The sequence below is a fragment of the Myotis yumanensis genome, unplaced genomic scaffold (assembly GCF_028538775.1).
Source record: "Myotis yumanensis isolate MYYU_CA2020_CCGP unplaced genomic scaffold, mMyoYum1.0.hap1 SCAF_3, whole genome shotgun sequence".
Classification (NCBI taxonomy): Eukaryota; Metazoa; Chordata; class Mammalia; order Chiroptera; family Vespertilionidae; genus Myotis; species Myotis yumanensis.
The window spans coordinates 179,945,752-179,967,114 of NW_027223754.1; the positions used below are offsets into that span (position 1 = coordinate 179,945,752).

The window sequence follows — 21,363 nt, forward strand, 5'->3', positions numbered from 1 at the left end:
AGATAAGATGTAAATAAATGTTTACATTGATTATATAATGACTAGAGGCCCAGTGCATGAAATTTGTGCACAGAGTGGTGGTGGTGTTGGGGGGAGGGGGGGTATCCCTCAGCCCGGCCTGTATCCTCTCACAATCTGGGACCCCTCGGGGGATGTTGGGTCTAAACCGGCAGTTGGACATCCCTCTCGCAATCTGGGATGCTGTATGCACCATTGACTGTACTTTTCATACAATTGAAAGGTATCTTGCTGTTGTATGGGCAGCTACATTTTTTTACCCTGATTATAAAAAGTAATACATGACATGATCCTTCTAAGGCAGTAGTACCATTTTCCCCATCTTATAGGTGGAACAACTGAAGCAGAGAGAAGTTAAGAATTGGCTTTGTCACACAGTTATAAGTGTCAGAATAAGGGCTGACCACAAAATGTGCAAGCCAGAGTCCATGCATGTCATCGCTGCATCATCCTGTTTTTTCAGTGTTAGAGTAGCCTTGCCAGGTTTTAATTTTTAAATGTAAGAGACAGTTCCCAATATATAGGGTAGGGTCCCTAGGCCTGGCCAGCGATCAGGGCTATCTGTGGGGTGACCGGTGGGTGGGGTGATCAGGGCTCCCCCCCACCGCTGGCACCTGCCTTGGCTGGTGGCCTGGCACTGCCTGCTGGCTAACCCTGCTCCCCCAGTGCCGCCACTGCCAGTCGCCTCCCTCTTGGGGGGCAGATGCTCAACACAGGAGCTGCACCCTGGTGGTCAGTGCACATCATAGCGACCAGTCATTCCGCTGGTTGTTCTGCCATTTGGCGATTTGCATGTTAGGGTTTTATTATATAGGATATGATAGTTTAGATTAGTAGGTTAAATAAAATATATTAGTAAAATTAATTGAATATGTTTCTTCTTACTTTTTATAATGTGATTAATAGAAAATTTAAGTTTCCTATGTGGCTTGCAGTATATTTCTATTGGACATCACTGCTCTAGACAATAGTGATCTTTTAAAATAAAAGTTAGCTCATATAGTTACCCTGCTTTAAACCTTACACATATGATAAAGACCAAAATTTGTAATGTTGCCTTCAAGTTCCTGTCTAACCTGGCCCCTGTCCACTTCTCCAGCCCATATCATGCTCCTCAGTAATTTTGTCCTTTTCATTGTTCCTTAGAGTAACCCCATCTGCAGCAGTTTCTTTCCACATGTTCTCTCCCACCTGAAATGTAACCCATAGTAGACCAACTACTATTTTATCTTATAGCATTATTTTTTTATCCTGTGTAACAGTTATCACCATTTCTAATTATGTATTCATTATTTTGACAGAGATAGTATAGCAGAGTTCCTATTCATTAAATGGTCATGTTAGTATTTCTATTGGGCTTATGCAATTTCAGAGCCAGAAATCTCTTTGTTTTCTATAAAAGAAAGCTGATGTGTTTAAAAGTTTTACTTTTATTGAAAAAAGGGGATATTTTCTTTCTGTGATTTACATCTTTTTAAAAATATATTTTTATTGATTTCAGAGAAGAAGGAAGAGGGAGAGAAAAATAGGAACAACAATGATGAGAGAGAATCATTGATTGGCTGCCTCCTGCACGCCCCCTACTGGGAATCGAGCCTGCAACCCAGGTATGTGCCCTGACCAGGAATCAAACCCTGACCTCCTGGTTCATAGGTCTCATAAGTCAACACTAAACTGTGCCAAGCCAGCTCAGCCAAGGGTTCGAAAGCCTGAGTGAGGGCGGCGAAAGGATGAAGAAATGACAAAGAGAATAAGCTGGGTCTAGGTGGATCTTCCTGTGCCTGGCTGAGGCCACAGAGAGAGATCCAGAGGCAAGCTGAGCCTTTATTTTATAGCCAGAGGTAAACAAGGTAGTGGTCACCATAGTTACAATGTTCTCCTGAGTTTCACTTGTTTTGGCAGCACTTGCTGCACCTCCCACAGCCCATTAGCTACCTAGGAAGGATCTAGGGAGCGTCATAAGGTCAAGCCTAATTATGCTAAGAGGACTGTGCCCTCTCAGCTGGGACTTGTTTGTGGCTTTGCCAACAGGTCAGTCCGAGGCTTAACCCTATAGCCCTACACTAAATCACTGAGCCACACGGGCCAGGCAGTTCTCTGCGGTTAGAGGTGTGCAAGGCACGTTCTCTTACCCACCACAATTACTTTATCAAATAGTAAATATAGATCAGGATTTAAGGATTAGTTTCATATAAAATATCAAACTCCATCTAATTACAATTCCTATTACAATAGGACTTTCATATTATCGTGTCAAAGAAGATTGGACACGTTACAAAGTAAAACAGTTACTCCTGAAAACAATATATTTCATAAGTTGGGTGCAAAGGAGTTTGGCTGCCTAGGCCCCAGCAATGAACTGATTTTATTTACACCTTGAATCTGTGTTATCAACTTAGGCAGAAACAGAAATACATTAGGCTACCCTTGTTCTCTTTTTATGATAAAAGGAAGCCATCAAATATAACATCAGAGGCCATCTTTTTTTCTGGAACTAAACTCAAGGAAGAATTTGTTACTTGCTTCCCTGTAAAGAACACTCAGATATAATGGGTTATATCTCCAACTATAGGTTTACAAAAGGATCAGAAATGCAGTTCAAGGAGATGGTTCTTGTTTTGATTTTCCCTAATGTAGAGAACTTAACATTAAACTGTAACTCAGTCAATTAATTTCTATGTTTGGCTTTAATAGTATGACTTAAATACCAGGCCTTCAGTTATTCTAAAATAATATCAGGACAGAACTCAGTGAATTCAGAAAAGATAAGAAGCCTCATTAGACTAGGCTTGACATTCCCAATTATCTAATATTGCAAAGAGATCTTTACTAATCCTTGATGGAGGTGAAATTTATAGCAGATTTTTAATCACTGTTTCCTAAGGTGTTGTATGTATATCACTCATGGCCCAAGAGAATGTTAGAAGGAAAACAAAACTTTATTTTATCAATTAAAATGTTATTTTAATGTGTTTTAGGAAATAATGTGACTAGTCCATTCAACTGTGAGTTTATAGATAAGGTTAAGTTAAAAAGTTTTAAAGACAATTATTAAATAACTAGAGGCCCAGTGCACAAAATTCGTGCACGGGGGGTGGGGGGTTCCTCAGCCCAGCCTGTGGCTTCTTACAGTCCAGGACACTTTGGGGGATGTCTACCTGCTGGCTTAGGCCCGATCCTAAGTTGGACATCCTTCTCAGAGTCCAGGATCCCTTTTGCAGTCCAGGACCCCTTGCTCCTTACCGCCTACCTGCTTGCTGCTCTTTAGTGCTGCCGTGGAGGCAGGAGAGGCTCCCACCATCACCACTGTGTTCGCCAGCTGTGAGCCTGATTTCTGGAAGAGCAGTGCTCCCCCTGTGGGAGTGCACTGACCACCAGGGGACAGCTCCTGCATTGAGCATCTGCCCCCTGGTGGTCAGTGCACATCATAGCAACCATTTGTTCTGCTGGTTGTTCCGCTGTTCAGTAGATTTGCATAGTAGGGTTTTATTATATAGGAGGATAGTATTTTGGTAAGCAGGCATGGCAAAAGTCAAATGATAAGGATGTGTGGTAGGCTGGATAATGGCCCCAAAGATATCTACATACTAACCTCAGAATCTGTGAATGTGACCCCACCTATTAAAAGTAACATTACAGCTGTAATTAAGTTAAGGATATTGAGATGGGGAGATTAGCCTGGACTATCTGGGTGGGCCCAATGATGTAATCAAGAGGAGTCTTACAAAACAGAGTCTGGAGAGTCAAAGACAGAGGAGTAGATGTGACAAGGCAAGCAAGAGGTAGAGTGATGCAAGGAGGGGAACACAGCTTCTAGAAGTTAAAGAGACAAAGAATGAATTCTGCTTTGAAGGCTCTAAGAAGGAACCACTGCTGTCAACACCCTGATTTTAACCCTATAAGGTCATTTCTGACTTCTATCTCCAAAACTGTAATGGAATAAATTCCTCTTGTTTTAAGCCACTAAATCTATGATAACTTATGATAGCAGAAATCAGAAACGAATACAGATAGATGGTAATCAAGAGACTGACATTTATAAAACACTAGAGGCCCAGTGCACAAAATCCATGCACAGGTGGGGTCCCTAGTGGCCGTCGGCTGCCGGCCAGGGCCTCCCTTCCCCTGGCTGCCTGCCACCACCACCGGCTGGGTCCTCCCTACCCAGGGTTGGCTGGCTGGCCCTGCCCCCTGGTCGAACTCCCAGTCGAGGGGACAATTTGCATATTAGGCTTTTATTATATGGGATTGCCTTAGCCAGTGTCTGAGTACAGGTATTTCATGTTGTTCATCAAGGGAATAGTCATAAGCTACAGATGCCAGACTGTGCTGTACTTCATGTATTTCTCATTCAGCAAATATCTTTGCAAGTTGTTCATTACCCTTGTATATAATTCATCTGGATCTGGAGGCTTGAAATAATTTTCAAAATTTACTGATAATAATTAGAATAATTAATAGCATTTATTGAGCTTTAAGCAGATCAGGCATTGTTCTAAGCAATATATTGTCTAACCTTATGGAATAGTTTCTGTTTTATCCCCATTTTATAGATGGCCTTGCTGTGTGGACCCAGCTTTTCACCTACAGGCCTGTCTTTGTTTGAGGTCTTGGTTTTCATCATATTTAAGGAGTCCTAGATTTCTCCTCCCATTTCCTCGTCTAACTTGGGCTTCAGTTTTCCCTTACAGTGTTGTTATACCCTACCCTTTAAGTGAAAAGAAGACAGAGCAAAATAAGATTGAAATATTTGTACCTTCCTTCTGCCATCTGATAGCATTAAACCATCTTCCTAGCCAACATGCTGTCAATTCTGAATGTTCTTTAAACAATATTTACTAGTATTGTGCTTGCTAATAATATTCTCAATAGGAAGCTATTTCAAATATAAAATACTTTTAACAACACTAAACAAAAATCATGGAGAAGTAATAAAAGTGACACTCAGTCAAAGCGCCATTCATTTCCTTTCCAGGAATTGAGACTAGTCTGTGCTTTTGACCTTGCTTTTTGAAAAGTGATATAGGTGTTTTCCCTCACTGTGCAATCTTGGAAAGGGTATTTACTTTGGGCTTCAGGTTCCTCTTCTGCAAAATTGGAGTTGCACTGGGAGATCTCTAAGGCTTCTTTCAGTTCTAATTTCAGTAACTTCAAAATATATATTTCTTTTGGGAAAAAGTAATTCAACAGAACTCTGCCTGTTAATATGACATTGGACCCTGATTTACCAGTAAATATTCCAGCGATTATTAACACACATGTGACTTTGATGCTAGACTTATTACTAATCTGACAGGCTACTTATGAAGTGTGCTTCCTTTCGGTGGGTGCGAGTATTTTGTTGTGGTTGCTTGAACAATCTCTCTTGTGCCTATGAGCTTTCTACCACTTGAAGAAAATGAGAAACTGAGTTCTCATTTATTGTTTTAGCTCAATATTCTACTACTACAGTTCTCCAAATTCTGCCTGCTTCAGCCACATCATGATGTTACTATAAAACATCACTGAACTAGCAAGCTCAGATATGCCTAATGTCAAGAATGTTATAGAAGGAATATCTGCATTAGATGTGGTTAGACTAGATCAGTGGTTCTCAACCTTGGCTGCACATTAGAATCACCTGGGAATCTTTTTAAAATCCTGATTTCTGGGCCTCATCCTCTGGAAATTCTGTTTCTTTGTTACTAATGTGGCCCCACCCCATAACAAAGAAACAGAATTTCCGGAGGATGAGGCCCAGAAATCAGGATTTTAAAAAGATTCTCAGGTGATTCTAATGTGCAGCCAAGGTTGAGAACCACTGGACTAGATGATCTCTTAGGATGACCAATTGTCTTCATTTTCCAGGGACTATTCCCAGTTTTAACACTGAGAGTCCTCAAATCCAAGAAATCCTCAATCCTGGGAAAACCAGGTTGGTAGGTTGCCCTTTCTGAGGTCCCTTAAAACCTACGACTCAAGGTCAGTGCTGTTCAGTAGAACTTTCTGCAATTCTGGGAATGTTCTATAGTTACACTATCCAATTCAATAGCCATGTGGCTATTGAGCACCTGAAATGTGAACAGTGCAAGTGAGGAACTGAATTTTTTTTAAATATATATTTTTATTGATTTCAGAGAGGAAGGGAGAGAGAGAGAGAGAGATAGAAACATCAATGATGAGAGAGAGTCGTTGATTGGCTGCCTCCTGCATGCTATGTGCCCTGACCAGGAATTGAACTGTGACCTCCTGTTCATAGGTCAGTGCTCAAACACTGAGCAACACCAGCCGGGCTGAGGAACTGAATTTTTAACTAGTTTACATTTAAGTAGCCACATGTGACAAGTAGCTTCTCTATGTGACAACACAGTTCTTAGGTGATGCCATGAAAATGGTCACTGGTGAGGTGCTTAATGCAGTATCTCTAAGGGAAGTACATTAGTTCCGTCCTTATCTGTGAGGGATTGGTTCCAAGACCCGCAGTGGGTGCCTGAAACTACAGATAGCAACAATTTCTACATGCTATGTTTTTTCTATACACACATACCTATGGTAAAGTTTAATTTATAAATTAAGCTCAGTAAGAGATTAACAAGAACTAATAAAAATGTAATAATTATAACAATAAAATTGTAATGAAACTTGTGTAAATGTGATCTCTTTGTCTCAAAATATTGTGATGTTGTGAGATGATACAATGCCTGTGTGATGAGCTGAAGTGAGGTAAATGATACAGGCAGTGTGATGTAGCATTAGCCTTGAACATAAGTCCTGTGATACCGCAGCAGTTCATCGGGTAACCTAGTCAGCTACTAAATGACTAATGGGTGGGCAGCGTATAAAATGTGGATACATTGGACAAAGGGATGATTTATGAGCTGGAGAATGAAATGGTAATGAAAGGGCGAGGGCTAGGCCCTCCACCTTGCCCCAGGGTAAGGGCTAGGCCCTCCACCTTGCCCCAGGGTAAGGGCTACGCCCTCCACCTTGCCCCAGGGTAAGGGCTACGCCCTCCATCTTGCCCCAGGGTAAGTGCTCCATCTTACCTTGGCCACGTGCTTGGCAAGGAGCTTCTTCCCGGAAGTCTAAGCCTCTGCTAGCCACACCCAGGAACAAGACACCAACTTCCTCCTGGCCAATTGGCAGAGCACAGTCCTTTCTCCTCCCCTTACTCCAACCCCCACTATAAAACCCGTCTCCACACAGAGTTATCTCTCTCTCTGCTTCCTGCTGCTGTGTCGGCAAGGTGGGGGAGCCAAGCTAGCTCGAATAAAGACTCTTATGCTTTTGCATCGGACATGGCTGGCTCCCTGATGTGGTTTCTTGGGGATCCTGAAATCTGGGCATAACAGGTGTAAGATTTCATCACACTATTTGGAATGGTACACAATTTAAAACTTTTGAACTTTTTATATCTAGAATTTTCCATTTAATATTTTCAGGACATGGTTGACTATAGGTACCTGAAACCACAGAAAGCAAAACTGTGGTTAAGGGGGGACTGCTGTACCCTGAGATGTGGTATGATTGCACCCTTGTATGACACTCAGCCCACCAGCTTTTGTCTTGGATCCATTGTTATAATGATAAGGCAGTATAATAAGGTTATCTAGGAATATTGATAAGACCTACCTTTATCACACTCCAGGTCAAAGGGTAGAAGTAGTGATAGCCCTTAGGGAAGTGGTTCTCAACCTTCCTAATGCCACAGCCCTTTAATAAAGTTCCTCATGTTGTGGTGATCCCCAAGCATAAAATTATTTTCGTTGCTACTTCATAACTGTAATTTTGCTACTGTTATGAATCATAATGTAAGTATCTGATATGCAGGATGTATTTTCATTGTTACAAATTGAACATAATTAAAGCATAGTGATTAATCACAAAAACAATATGTAATTTTATATATATATATATACTAGAGGCCCGGTGCACAAAAATTTGTGCACTCGTGGGGGAGAAGGGGTCTCTCAGCCCGGCCTGTGCCCTCTCGCAGTCTGGGACCGCTCGGGAGATAATGACCTGCTGGCTTAGGCCTGCTCCCGGGTGGCAGAGGGCAGGCCCAATCCCTAGGTGCAGCCCCTGGTCGGGCTCAGAGCAGGGCCGATTGGGGAGTTGGGGCGCTGCCCCCTATCACGGACAGAGCAGGGCCCATGAGGGGGTTGGGGAACTCCCCCCTGTCATGCATAGAGCGGGGCTGATCAGGGGGTTGAGGAGCTCCCCCCTGTCACTCACAGAGCAGGGCCAATCAGGGGGTTGAGGAGCTCCCCCCTGTCATTCACAGAGCAGGGCCGATAGGGGAGTTGGGGCACCACCCCCTGTTACACACAGAGCAGGGTGGATCAGGGGATTGGGGAGCTCCCCCCTGTCACTCACAGAGCAGGGCCGATAGGGGAGTTGGGGCACCGCTCCCTGTCACACACAGAGCAGGGCGGATCAGGGGGTTGGGGTGCCGCCACTGTCACACTCAGGGCAGGGCAGATCAGGGGGTTGGGGCGCCGCTACTGTCACACACAGAGCTGCAGGGCGATCAGGGGGTTGGGGAGCTCCCCCCTGTCACACACAGAACAGGGCTGATCAGGGGGTTGAGGAGCTCCCCCTGTCAGGAACAGAGCAGGGCGGATAGGGAAGTTGTGGCCCCGCCCCCTGTCACACACAGAGCCACAGGGCGATCAGGGGGTTTGGGCGCTGCCCCCTGTCACGCTGACCCCGGTGCTGGGAGGCATATTACCCTTTTACTATATAGGATAGAAGCCTGGTGCACGGTGGGGGCCGGCTGGTTTGCCCTGAAGGGTGTCCTGGATCAGGGTGGGGGTCCAGCTTGGGTGCCTGGCCAGCCTGGGTGAGGGGATGATGGCTGTTTGCATCTGGTCACACCCCCTTTAGGATGGGGGTCCCCACTGGGGTGCCTGGCCAGCCTGGCTGAGGGGCTGAGGGCCGTTTTCAGGCTGGTGGGTGACTGAAGCTCCCAACCTGTCCTTTTTTCCTTTTTTTTTTTTATTCTGGGCCAGCTTTAGCTCTGAGGCTCGGCTCCAGCTATGAGACCTCCGCTGCTGAAAGCAGGTTTCTGGCCTTTGTTTACCTTCTGTATTTGAAACAATGTTGCGGTCCTGCTGGCTGAAGCCCGGGGTTTTGTTTAGCTTCTATATTTGTTACAGTGTTTCTAAGAGTGCAGCTGAGAGGCCGGCAAGGCAGGCGGGGAAGCTTGGCTTCCTCCGTCACTGAAGCAAGCAAGCCTCCCTGTTCGCGTCAGCTGCCCGGCTGCCGGCCACCATCTTGGTTGGCAGTTAATTTGCATTTCTCACTGATTAGCCAATGGGAAGGGTAGCGGCCGTATGGCTAATTACCAAGTTTCTCTTTTATTAGGTAGGATGTATTTTTTGATGGTCTTAGGTGACCCCTGTGAAAGGGTCATTCGACCCCCAGAGGGGTCGCGACCCACAGGTTGAGAACCGCTGCCTTAGAGAAATATGTGATGTAAATTGTGTAGTAAGTAAGTCTGCATTTTAGGCAAATAATTTACATCCAAATAAAAACACTAGTGGTTATTATTTCGTGGTTTTGTTCCTGAGACATAAGCAGTTGTGGATTTTAGGTGTACGAAGTGTGAGCCCGTTTTGACCTAGCCTGGTGGTTTAGTGAAGTTAGGGACATTATACCAAATTAAGTTTCAACTTGGCATGAGGACTGATTTAAAATTTTCCTTTCTAAGAGAAACCCAAGGAACTGAAGTTTGCTTTATTATATCAAAGTAAGCAGTCAACAGAGAGAAAAACCACAACATTACCTCCTAAAGGAGAAAGAGTATTTTCTTGGATTGCAGAATGTTGACACCATATATCTGTCTGACATCAAAGCTTGTGGTTATAAATCTTGCAGATAACTGATCATCCGGAATCCACAAAGGCAGAAGTTGAAAGGGAAGTTGGAACATTAGAAGAGCAAAGGCACTCCGCAGCCCCTGCAGGAGTTGAAGCCAGTTATGATGTGACATATATCTTTGCTTTCCTAGGACTTGGCTGTCCATTTAAATGCTAATGTGCAACTCTGGCATATCCTAGGGATTAAAAGTGCTGAAGCAGGCAGCAGCACGGGAAATTTCAGAACATCGTTGAATATTTCGGTATCCATGTGCTAAAGAGTTCAGGTATGCTTTTAAATGTCAGAGAACAAACCACAGCTCTCACTATGCTCTGCTATGAATTCTTTGGCAATGTCTCACTTCTTCAAGAGAGCATGAGTGAAGCTCTGAGTTTTTGAGTGATTTTTATTGTGCTGTTCATAAAGCAAAACAAAAGGTCATCACCTAGAATGTATACGTAGGGTTTTAATTAAAAGAAAACATGTAAAATTCTTCTTGGTTAGAAAAATGTATATCTTAAAGTCTCAATAATCTTCAGCTGTGAGAATTGAAAATTGTTAGGCATCTAAGGTGAATTTCAGGGTTTTGTCTCATTTTCTCATTCTGTATTTATATAGCATGTCAAAGCCGTATTACTATCATAACACAAAGTCAGCAACAGGCAGGCACGCGAGAGGTCAGAATAACTGTTATTGAAATTGATGCCTTGGGAAAAGGAAGAAGCTCTCCAAAGACTGGGCTTCCACAAGGTCAATTATGTAGGAAAGTGTGATTGCTATATGGACAACTGCTACACTCTCCAGAGAGCATGGCTCTTGGCATCCATTCAATACTTATATATAGTCTTTCACTTGTCAGGCTGGTGCTGGCAATGAAATGCTACTACTACTAAAGAATACTCATACTCTGATTGCCCTGTGACTAGTACTATGTAAATGCTTTCTTTATACATATTAACTCATCTAATTCTCCATAATTGGGTGAGCCAATTCCTATTGGTCAATTAATCAATCAATCCTATTGGTTCTGTTTCTCTGGAGAACTCTGACCAAAACACTTGGGAATTCAACCCAGGTTTCCTCCTGAGAGTGGGGCTCAACAATCCGCTTTTTATCAAGCTCTCCAGGAGGTTCCGATATGCACTGAAGCTTGAGAATCACTGTCCTGTAGACACACATCCTTGATTGGCCTGACAGTGAGGAGGGCAGAACTCTAGCCCCGGCAAAGGTGAACTCCTGAGTCCTGACTTCTTTTCAGATATCACAAATGAATGTCACTTCCCTGAAGTAGCCCATTTTGACAGCATACTTTCCCTTCAGTCACAACCAGGACGTCCTCGTTGTCTAATCTTTTAATGGGCTTCAGGGTATAAAAGCACAAATGAAAATATGCTGGATATTTATTGTTGTTCAATCGAAATATATTCCAAAGACTAACGGAAACAGGTAAGAAAGCAGTTCTCAAACACGTCAAGGATCCTACTTGCGTTTACTTTTAGTGTGTGATGGACCTTATCTAAGGCAAGCAAGCTGCCGGGACAATGAAGCAGTGTTACACCACCCGCGTTTAGCAGAGCCTGCTGGAATTCCCCACGCTCCCGCCCCAGGTGCCCTGGTCTCTGTTACTCCTCCCCAGCGATTAAACACGCCGCCCTGCCGCCAGGCTCTTCAAGGACAACCAGAGGCGCAGCAGGAATCTGCATCCTGCTGTTCTGTTACCTGAACACTTACACTGTCCTCAGGGCTGTTCCTGGTTCCCATGAACTGTTGGTGGAGTACGTTTGCCAAGTTCGTCAAAGGTAAGAGTCATTAATGAAAGTTACAGACTTTTTTTTTTTCTTAAGGAAGATCATACGGCAGGAGTTTCATTTCTTTTCTGGAAGGGGCACTTGAACAGATAACAAACCTTTTGTGTCAAACACGGTGTATGTATAGGTAAGGCAGACCTTCAGGTGATCCGTATGCTCTGGAGTTCTTTGCAGACAGAGTGGCAGTCTATTTTTCTCAGTAAGTACACACAGCCATGCCCATACACAAAGGCAAACTTAATTGGTAAATGTTGTTTGTGTTCTGACTGCTCTGCCACCAGCTGTTCTCTATCTCCCTCCCCTCTGGTCTCCCTATTCCCTGATACACAACAATATTAAAATTAGGGCAATTAATAACCCTACAGCATCCTCTAAATGTCAAGTGAAAGACAGAGTCACACATTTCCACTTTAAATAAAAAACTAGAAATGACTAAGCTCAATGAGTAAGGTGTTTTGAGAGCCCAGGATAGGCCTAAAGCTAGGCCTCTTGCTTCCAACAGTTAGCCAAATTGTGAATGAAAAGGAAAAGTTCTTGAAAGAAATTAAAAGTGATACTCCAGTAAACACAAGAATAATAAGAAAGCAAAACAGCTTTATTGCTGATATGGAGAAAGTTTTAGTGGTCTGGATAGATTAAACCAGCCACAACATTCTCCTAAACCAGCCCCCACTCTCTTCAATTCTATGAAGGCTGGGAGAGGCGAGGAAGCTGCAGAAGAAAAATTTGAAACTAACAGAAGTGGGATCATGAGATTCAAGGAAAGAAGCCTCTTCATAATATGGCTCCTAAAAGTGCAAGGTGAAGCAGCAATTGCTGATGTGGAAGCTGTAGCAAGTTATCTGGCTAAGGTAATTAATGAAGGTGGTTACACTAAAAAACAGATTTTCCATGTGAATGAAACAGCCATCTATTGGAGGAAGTTAAGACAATGCTATTGAACTCTTAATAAACTATAGTGTAAGTATAGTGTAAACATAACTTTTATATGCACTAGGAAATCAAAACATTTGTGTGATTAACTTTATTGAGATATTCACTGTATTGTGGTGGTCTGGAACTGAATCTAATTATTTCCAAGGTACTCCTGTAGCCCAAGCTGATATTTGTCATCACTTACAAACATTGGTTAAGAGCTACTATGTACAAGCCAATGTCCGATGGGATGGTACACAGACAAACACCAAAAAACTTAAATCTTCATCACCACCACCATGTATATATTGAGTGCTCTTTCTTGCATGAAATGGATTCGACAGTTGATGCAATGAAATCTAGATGTCTTAGAACACTGTTATGAAACACTCCTAATCTATATAAAGGATTGAACAAAAATCAAACAAGAATTTGCTGAGGGCTTTTGAGTAGAAAGTATTAATTTACTCATTCACTGACATGCTGGATACCGGCCATATGCCAGACTTGAGATAATGCTTGAAATACAATGATGAGCAAGATGAACCCACTTCCTGTCCTTGGGGTGGTAGCAGTCTAGTAGGGCTTTTCACGTAACTTATTTAATTTGATTCTCATAATCACTCTGGAAATGGCCATTACTATTATTATTGTTATTATCCCTGTTTTCAGGAGAAAACTGAAGCCTCTTGATGGGAGAATATCATTCTTAGCATCACACAGTAGATAAAATTGTTTTGTTGCTATAACATATGATGTAATACCATATGTTGGCCTAATTCTTCTCCCAGGATATATCTCTGCTCCTATAATGAAAGTCTGTGGGAAAATGTACTTAATAAACTGCATGAAGTTCAGCTTTTCTGAAACATATCTAGTCTGTGAAATAAGACTGAGTATGAACTTGGAAGTTATTTTTTGTTTTGTTTTGTTTTCAAAATAGAACATTTGGCTTAGGAATTTAGCAGCTGGGTCTTTAGCCTTCTCACCTCTTATTATTTGTTGAATGGTAAGGGTGTGAATTGTATCTTTAATGGCTTCTGGCCTCTTCTTTATAACTTTTTTTTATCCACCTATCCCCCAGAGGAGACTTTACTATGCTAATATGCCTTGTGGATATCCAAGTAGGGGAACAAAGCATGCATTGGTTTTCTTCTCTTTCTACCCATTTATTTTTGTTTCCTATTCTCTCTCTCTCTCTCTCTCTCTCTCTCTCTCTCTTTTTTAGCATTCTGGAAAAACTGTGTTTATTTTTTAAACAGAAGAAAGTAAAAACCTCTATAACCTCATCATCCAGAGAATTGAAAACGTGTTTGACATGCTTACTCTTTTGCATACTCATTTAAGCAATGTCAGCTAAAGGGTCATTTAATAACAGTTTGAGATGATAAAAATGTCTCCAAGGAAAGAAATTCGGAAATGATAGGCAAGGGGATCAATGGTTTTATGTATGCATTCTCCGGTCAAATCATAGCACACATTGGCTTTCTACTCTTAGTTTTAGCCTTGTTCCATTAATCTCCCATGAAGTTATAGTCACTAGAGTGAGATATTTATGTTACATCCACCCCATGAGCTATTGAGGTAGTCCCTTACTCTTGCCAGGTGCCTTTGATACATGATCTGATAAATCCTTGCAACGGTCCCAACAGGCAATACCTGGTATAAGTTAAAGGAAACAGAAATTGCCCTTATAACACTCTCATCCTTTATTTCCTTTAAAAGAACAAGCACAACATGGAAATTTAAACAAATAAAAGATTTACAGATGGGTTAGGTAAATAAATCACCCAACTAAAATCAAGATTTGAACTCATAGCTCTCTGGCACCAAAGTCTGTGATTTTCCACTTACAGTAGCACTTCCCACATTTATACAAACAGATGTGAGTTCCACAAGGTATTAATAATGTTATCCTTCCAAAGGCAACCATGATCAAGTATATTTGGGGAAAAGTAAGTGCACTTGATCCCTTTGGAGATTGACAGGGTATATTTAGCAAATTAAGATTTTAAGAAGTCCTAAAAACAAAAACAACAACATCCTGTTTATTTGGCTTAACATGGCATTTGAGTTTCTAGTCCCTTCCTGATTTAAACACCTGTGGTATGATGAAGACAATTGGACTATGCAGTGCATCAGTCAAAGCAATGAGAAAACTTGGACAACTGCTAGACTTGGATAAAAGAGTTCCCAGTGGAGCCAGGGTTATTGTCTGGGTCAAGATGATCTGCTGAAATCTAGAAGGCAGTATTAATGACAGTCTTAGGAACAGAGAGTCATGTAGGGAAAGGGAAAGTTTCCTTAAAAGGGAGAAAGGTCTAAGGATCCCATTTGGCTGGAAGTACTGTGTAGTTATCATGTGCTATGTGGATAGAAGAGGCTGTAATTTAAAAGAGAATCATCAGATTATAGTTTTATATGCAGTTAAACCAAGTCCTTTCTCATTCTATAGATCAGTGGTTCCCAAACTTATTTGGCCTACCGCCCCCTTTCCAGAAAAAATATTACTCAGCGCCCCCTGGAAACTAATTTTTTTAAAATTTTAATAGCAATTAAACAGAAAGATATATGTATTAATGTTTCTACCTTTTTCGTAAAATATAGTAAAGAAAGGTGTAAATTAGAAACATTGAAGTTTGAAATTATGAAACTATTTATTGAACTCAGAATAGAAAGGTAATACAAAAAAAGTTAAAACAAATGCACCTGTGGCCATCACCGCCCCCCTGGATCGCTGCAGCGCCCACCAGGGGGCGGTAGCGCCCACTTCGGGAATCACTGCTATAGATGAAGACAAACAAGAGAGAGTGACTCATTTTCCTGGGGTGACCAATCATCTCAGTTTTCAGGACTTTCAGTCTAAAATTAGAAGAGTCCTGGAAAAAACTGGAATGTTAGTCACCCTACATTTCAAAAATAAAAAATAAAAAATGATTACTTGCAAATGTTGTTACTAACACTCAGGTACCATGGCCATGTGATATGAACACATTTTAAAAGTTCATTACTTCAAGAGAGTTCTTGTGCATTAGATGTTAATAGTATAGTTTGAGATCTATCAGGGACACACCAAATTTTGATTCTTAGCAAGTCAGAGCAGAGGGCAGTGTAATTAATCTGATATTGGCCCTCTTAGTCATGTAAGCCTGGCCCAAGGAGACCTGTACTAATTTCAGGGCTGAAAGAATAGATACCCCGGAGAGGCAGAAAGCCCCAAGTTTCAGGGCTGTAGCAGCCTCCAGCAAATGGTCAGTCACAGAAGTCCACGCACAATGCAGGTTCAGAGAGATTGACAATCTGCATCCAGTTGGCCTATGTAAGAGTAACAGGGATATGTGCCCTGAATTGGAATTCATGGCAGAACTTCAGTTCTCAGATAGTAGAATCAGCAAAGGCAAAGGAGGTTAACAGTTCTCAAAGGCAAGGCAAGTACAGGAGGCCCATGTAGATATCACGAAAGACTAGGAGACAATGTGTAAACCCAGCACATGAGACCTTACACCCTGATGTAGGGCAAGTAACCAGGTGTTTACTAGTTTAAAATAAGCCAATGAACTCCCTCCAGGACATTTAATATTAGACTTTTCCTTATTGCAAAGAGATCAAAGGCCCCAGGCTCTTTAAAAGCTTCTTGTATTCTTGTCTGAGAAGGGCAAGACTAAACATATAGGTGGGAAGACCATCAGAACCAGCCGGGGAAAGACAAGGAAAGAGGCAATGGGGTCTACCAATTGCCAGGTGCAGTGACTGCTCATTCAGGTTCCTAGGGCTTGGGGTTCTGGGAATCAAAATACAGAGACCCCAACTTTGAAGTCACAGTAGTCTTCTACCCACTCAGTTTTGTGAGGAGTATACAGTTGACCCTTGAACAACATGGCTTTGAACTGCACGGGTCCACTTGTATGTGGATTGTTTTTCAATAAATATTGCAAATGTATTTTTCTTCCTTATGATTTTTTAAATAACATCTTTTCTCCAGCTAATTTTGTTGTAAGAATATATATTTATATAAGATACAACGTAAGATACAAAATATATGTGAATCAACTGTTTATGTTATCCGTGAGGCTTCCAGTCAACAGTAGGCTATTAGTAGTTAAGTTTGGGGGGAGTCAAAAGTCATACACAGATTTTAGACTGCACTAAGAGTCAGTGCCCCTAACCTTATGGTTGTTCAAGGGTCAACTGTATATGGCGCACCCCTAAATACTACTGTGTTTGCATGCACCATCCTCTTCAGAATCCCATCCTAGCTCCCCTGAAGAACAGGTATATGGATAAGATTCCTCCTGAGACAAGGCAATTGGAGAATGTAGGGTTTGGACATAGAGCTCCAAGTCATCTCACATAAGGACAAATGTTAAATGGCTGGTTTATTCCTAGAGAAAGAAATGGTGGGGCTTGGCAAATCTGTCATTCTCATTCTTTCTGACATAGGACCTCTTTTTCTGAGGAGATAGCTGTCTCTTTTTTCCCCAGCTAGATAATGGAAGAATTGCTTTCTGAAAATTTGGTGTTAGAGTTCATAGTCCTGCATCTCTTCTGAACCTACATAAAAATGTCTGGTTTAAAGTAGGCTGATGTTGAATTATGAGTCTGAGAATGTGTTACCACACTCTAAAACCTTGCAAAATGAAAGCTCTTGTAAAGTCCCTGCTAAAATACTACTTTCCCGCCCACCCCCGAAAAAAAAACCAAAGGCATCTTATAGAATGTTTCAAGTGACTGGAGAGAAAACAAAGAGATTAATCACTTTGTGAGCAGCAATTATGGTTGTTTATGATATTGGCGGCTTACTGGACAACCACTTTTCAAAAAGAAATAAAGGTTTCCAGGATTTACATTGCTATGCTTCAGCTAATGACAGTTATTCCCTGGCTTAACTACTTGCTAATTTATATCCTTAAAACAAAGCCCTTACCATTATTTTCTTTAATTGAAAGTCCAGTTTCAAATTTAATGCTCTGTAGTCCATTCCTCTGAAGGGGAAGGCCCAGAAACAAAGAAGTGATATAATGTTCCAAAAAATGACTGCAGATGAAGTTCTCAGGGTAATTTCTTTGGGTAACAACTTATTTAAACCTCTTCCTTACACCCCTAGGCTAACCTTGTTATTCAGATACTCCTTTTAAGGTAGATCATCCTAGGGTTTTGCAGTCTTTTGTGCTCTTCTTATGTGCTTACTCTGAACCATCTCAACAGCCATTACTTAACTGACATCTCTAAACTGATGACACAAAATGTATAGCTACTCCCCAAACTCCCTCTAAACCAGCGGTTCCCAACCAGCGGTTCCCCCCTTTGGGGGTCGAACAACCCTTTCACAGGGGTCGCCTAAGACCATCGGAAAACACATATATAATTACATATTGTTTTTGTGATTAATCACTATGCTTTAATTATGTTCAATTTGTAACAATGAAATTGGGGGTCACCACAACATGAGGAAGTGTATTAAAGGGTTTGTGGCATTAGGAAGGTTGAGAATCACCGCTCTAAACTCTCAACTGCCTCCTTGACACCTGCCCTGAGAAGTTTCACAGGCATCTCCAACTCATCATCTCCAGAACCAACCTGGCCAGCATCTGTTTCTCTTCTATTGTCTATTTCAGGAAATGGCACCACCCCCTATTAGGTGGCCAACACAGAAACGTGGGTATTGTCTTAGGTATCCTCTCCCTGCAAAGTGACCTTCCACACAAGTATTGCTCACAGTCCACAGGGATGGTCCTGACAAATCCACTCCTGCCAAGTGTGGCTCCCGCTTCTCCATCTCACACTGGGTGATCCCTTTAAAGTTCTGTCGTACCACTGAAGCGGTAGGGAGGTCTGAAGTGCGGTGAGAAGGGGTGTCTGCTTGACCATCTAAGTAATGGTGTCAGGAACCAAAACAATACCCCTGTTTGTTTTCTCTCTCTCTCTCTCTCTCTCTCTCTCTCTTTCCAGTTATGTATGATTCATGAGACTGACTAGAAGATGCAACCAAACTACATTCAGAATCATTCCTATCTTCTACTGCAGATGTGCTTCTTGATCAAGATTGTTCTGAATTCTCCAAAAGATACATATTCAGGATATCACTTTGTGCAAATCCAGAATGTCTGAACCCAGTTTAGGCTCAGGCTGGGATAGCGATCATTTGTATAGACAAATAACATGTGCAGCTTCAGGATCTAGACAACTTCTGAATGTCTTCGTTTACCAGGCTTGGGACAATGATTTGAGAAGCTGGTTGAAAACCACTGTTCACTCATGGAATAACAACAGCTCAAGTGGATGTTCTCAGAACATTTTGAAAAGTGTTTGGGCATTTCCTATGGAAGTCAGAAAGAGGCTTCCTCCCCATGGAAATAAGGCTCTTTGCTAAACAAACCTGCTGTTTGAGAAGTGGTGCGTTCCTGCTCTCTGCCCACTAGAAAAGAGGACTATGAACATTTATTTTGTATAATGTGGCCTTGAGGCAGCAACACTTGTCCCTGTGGCCCTGCTGAGCAAGGGCTGAGTCACCTACCAAGCAGAGAAATGTGAGAAGGTCAATTGTACATATTGTTTGGATCTCAGTTGGAGTCATTGCCGACTGCAACCAATTTCCAAGGGATTTTTTTTTTCTCCAATGATCATTCTATGTGTCATACTACTCTCATAAAACAAAAGGTCTGAGAATTTTCTCTGACATTTTTGTGTGGAAGGTAAATTAAGCTTGCAGAGAATTGTGCCTCATTGCAGAAAGAAGGTTTGCCCTTTTGTGTTAACTAGAACGTGTAATCTTCAGTGCCTTAAACATTTCACAGCTTACATATAGAAATATTGGGTTTATGATATTTTCTAATTAATTGAATGAAAAACTGCAGGTGTAACCGACCAATGATTGGCTCTCCTCTGATAACCCCACTTGAATTGCAATGCTTTCAAATAGAGGTCATTCCTTGCTGGGGTCCAACCCCAGCGGGTCCAGGGGTCCCCAAAGGTGTGGACGGAGTCGGCGAAGAATGAATGACATGGAAACTGGTTTCAGCTCATCAGCATAGCGAGGTTCTCCCTCCAGGATCTCCAGCGAGGTTCTCCAGCCGAGTTCTGGTCAGGATCTCCAACCAAGTTCTGGTGCCATGTTCTCTCGCTAGGTTCTCCAGCCAGGTTCAGTCACCAGGTTCTTTAGCCAGGTTCTATCCAGGTTCTTTTGCCATGTTCTGTCTAGGTTCTCCAGTGAAGTTCTGTAGCCAGGTTCTGTCCAGGATCTTTTGCCATGTTCTCTGGCTAGGTTCTGGTTAGGATCTGACGATTATTGTCTTGTTACATCCGTATTTATACCAGCCGATTTTAATCCTGTCAATTTCTATTACAAAGGTTAGGGCGTTTCTTATCTCCATTCCAGGGAATAAAGATTATGTAGCTTAACTACCCGCCTGGCATTTAATTAAGGGGTTGTATCCCCTCCCTAACCTCAGGGAAAAATTCCTACCTGGGGAAACAACCTTTCTCGGAGAGGTGACTTTGGTTAAAACACATAGCGCCAAGAAGGGGAGCAAACATATTAAGAACAGTATGCCATATACGCCAGGTCCCTTGAAACAGCAAGGATGGACCGGCTCCCGGCAATTCCTGTTTCCTTCCCACTCCTTGTATCAAGTTTAGGGAGCAGTGTCAGCATTTCCCCCCTTTCATTCTACTTCTTCCTCTTCTTTTTTTCTTTCACAACCTGAGAGTGGTGGGGTCAAGTTGATGTTTCAGAAGGATCACCCCAGTATCTGAGAGGAGGATGGATGGGAGGAGAGATTGGAGAAGAGAATTAAACTGGGGACAGATGACAAACCTAGGTAAGCTGACAGAACTGGAGTGCCGCATCAGTAAGGCCAGGTGTGGGAGGAGCCAGGACAACTCTGCTCTGTGCAGGTGTGGCTTATGGAGATGGATGGGGTACAAGGGAAGAGGGAGCAGCTGGGATTGAGGTGCCTTTGGGATATTCAGGGAAAGTGCTCAGAGACAACTCTTGAAGGGTCCGGTGTCTACGAAGGGTCTGGGTTGTATTCCCTAAAACAGATCTGAGCTTCCCCATAAATCCCTAAATAGCAAGGGTGGACGGTCGAAGGGCAAGCCAAACAATATGTAAACATCACCTGTTTTATTTCTGGTTTAAATATCTTTTCAACACCTTTGGGTCAATGCTGAGTCATTTTTTTAAAATATATTTTATTGATTTTTTACAGAGAGGAAGGGAGAGAGATAGAGAGTTAGAAACATCGATGAGAGAGAAACATCGATCAGCTGCCTCCTGCACATCTCCCACTGGGGATGTGCCCGCAACCCAGGCACATGCCCCCGACCGGAATCGAACCTGGGACCCTCCAGTCCGCAGGCTGACGCTCTACCCACTGAGCCAAACCGGTTTCGGCAGAGTCATTTTATTTTATTTATTTTCTCTTCATTTTGAAGTCCATGACATCTAATTAATTCTGTTGGTCACTTATTATCTCCATGTTTTTGAGGGGCAAAGAGTAGGCCCATGTGCCCAGAGAGTAGAGAGCATAGAATAGAGGGACTATGCCATGTAAATCTGGAGATATCACAGGCCAAATTATCAGGACCTGATGGGTTGTGTTAAGATTTTTGGTCCTTATCCTAAGAGCAATCAGAAGCATTTTAAAGGTCTTAATAGAGTAAAACAGCCCTGGCTGGTTTTACTCGGTGGTTAGGGCCTCGGCCCGTGGACTGCAGGGTGTTGGGTTCAATTTCCAGTCAAGGAAGAGCATGTACTTCGGTTGCAGGTTTGATCCCTGGCCCT

The 21,363-nt window shown here is 42.4% G+C and overlaps 1 protein-coding gene across 1 annotated transcript in view; it reads left to right on the forward strand.

Annotated features, from left to right (window-relative positions):
• Positions 1-21,363, forward strand: part of LMNTD1 (lamin tail domain containing 1) — a 196,861-nt gene that overhangs the window by 76,505 nt on the left and 98,993 nt on the right. The window contains exon 2 of the mRNA XM_070408826.1: positions 11,495-11,657. Coding sequence (XP_070264927.1) covers positions 11,495-11,657 — 163 coding nt within the window. The remainder of the gene's footprint in view (positions 1-11,494; positions 11,658-21,363) is intronic.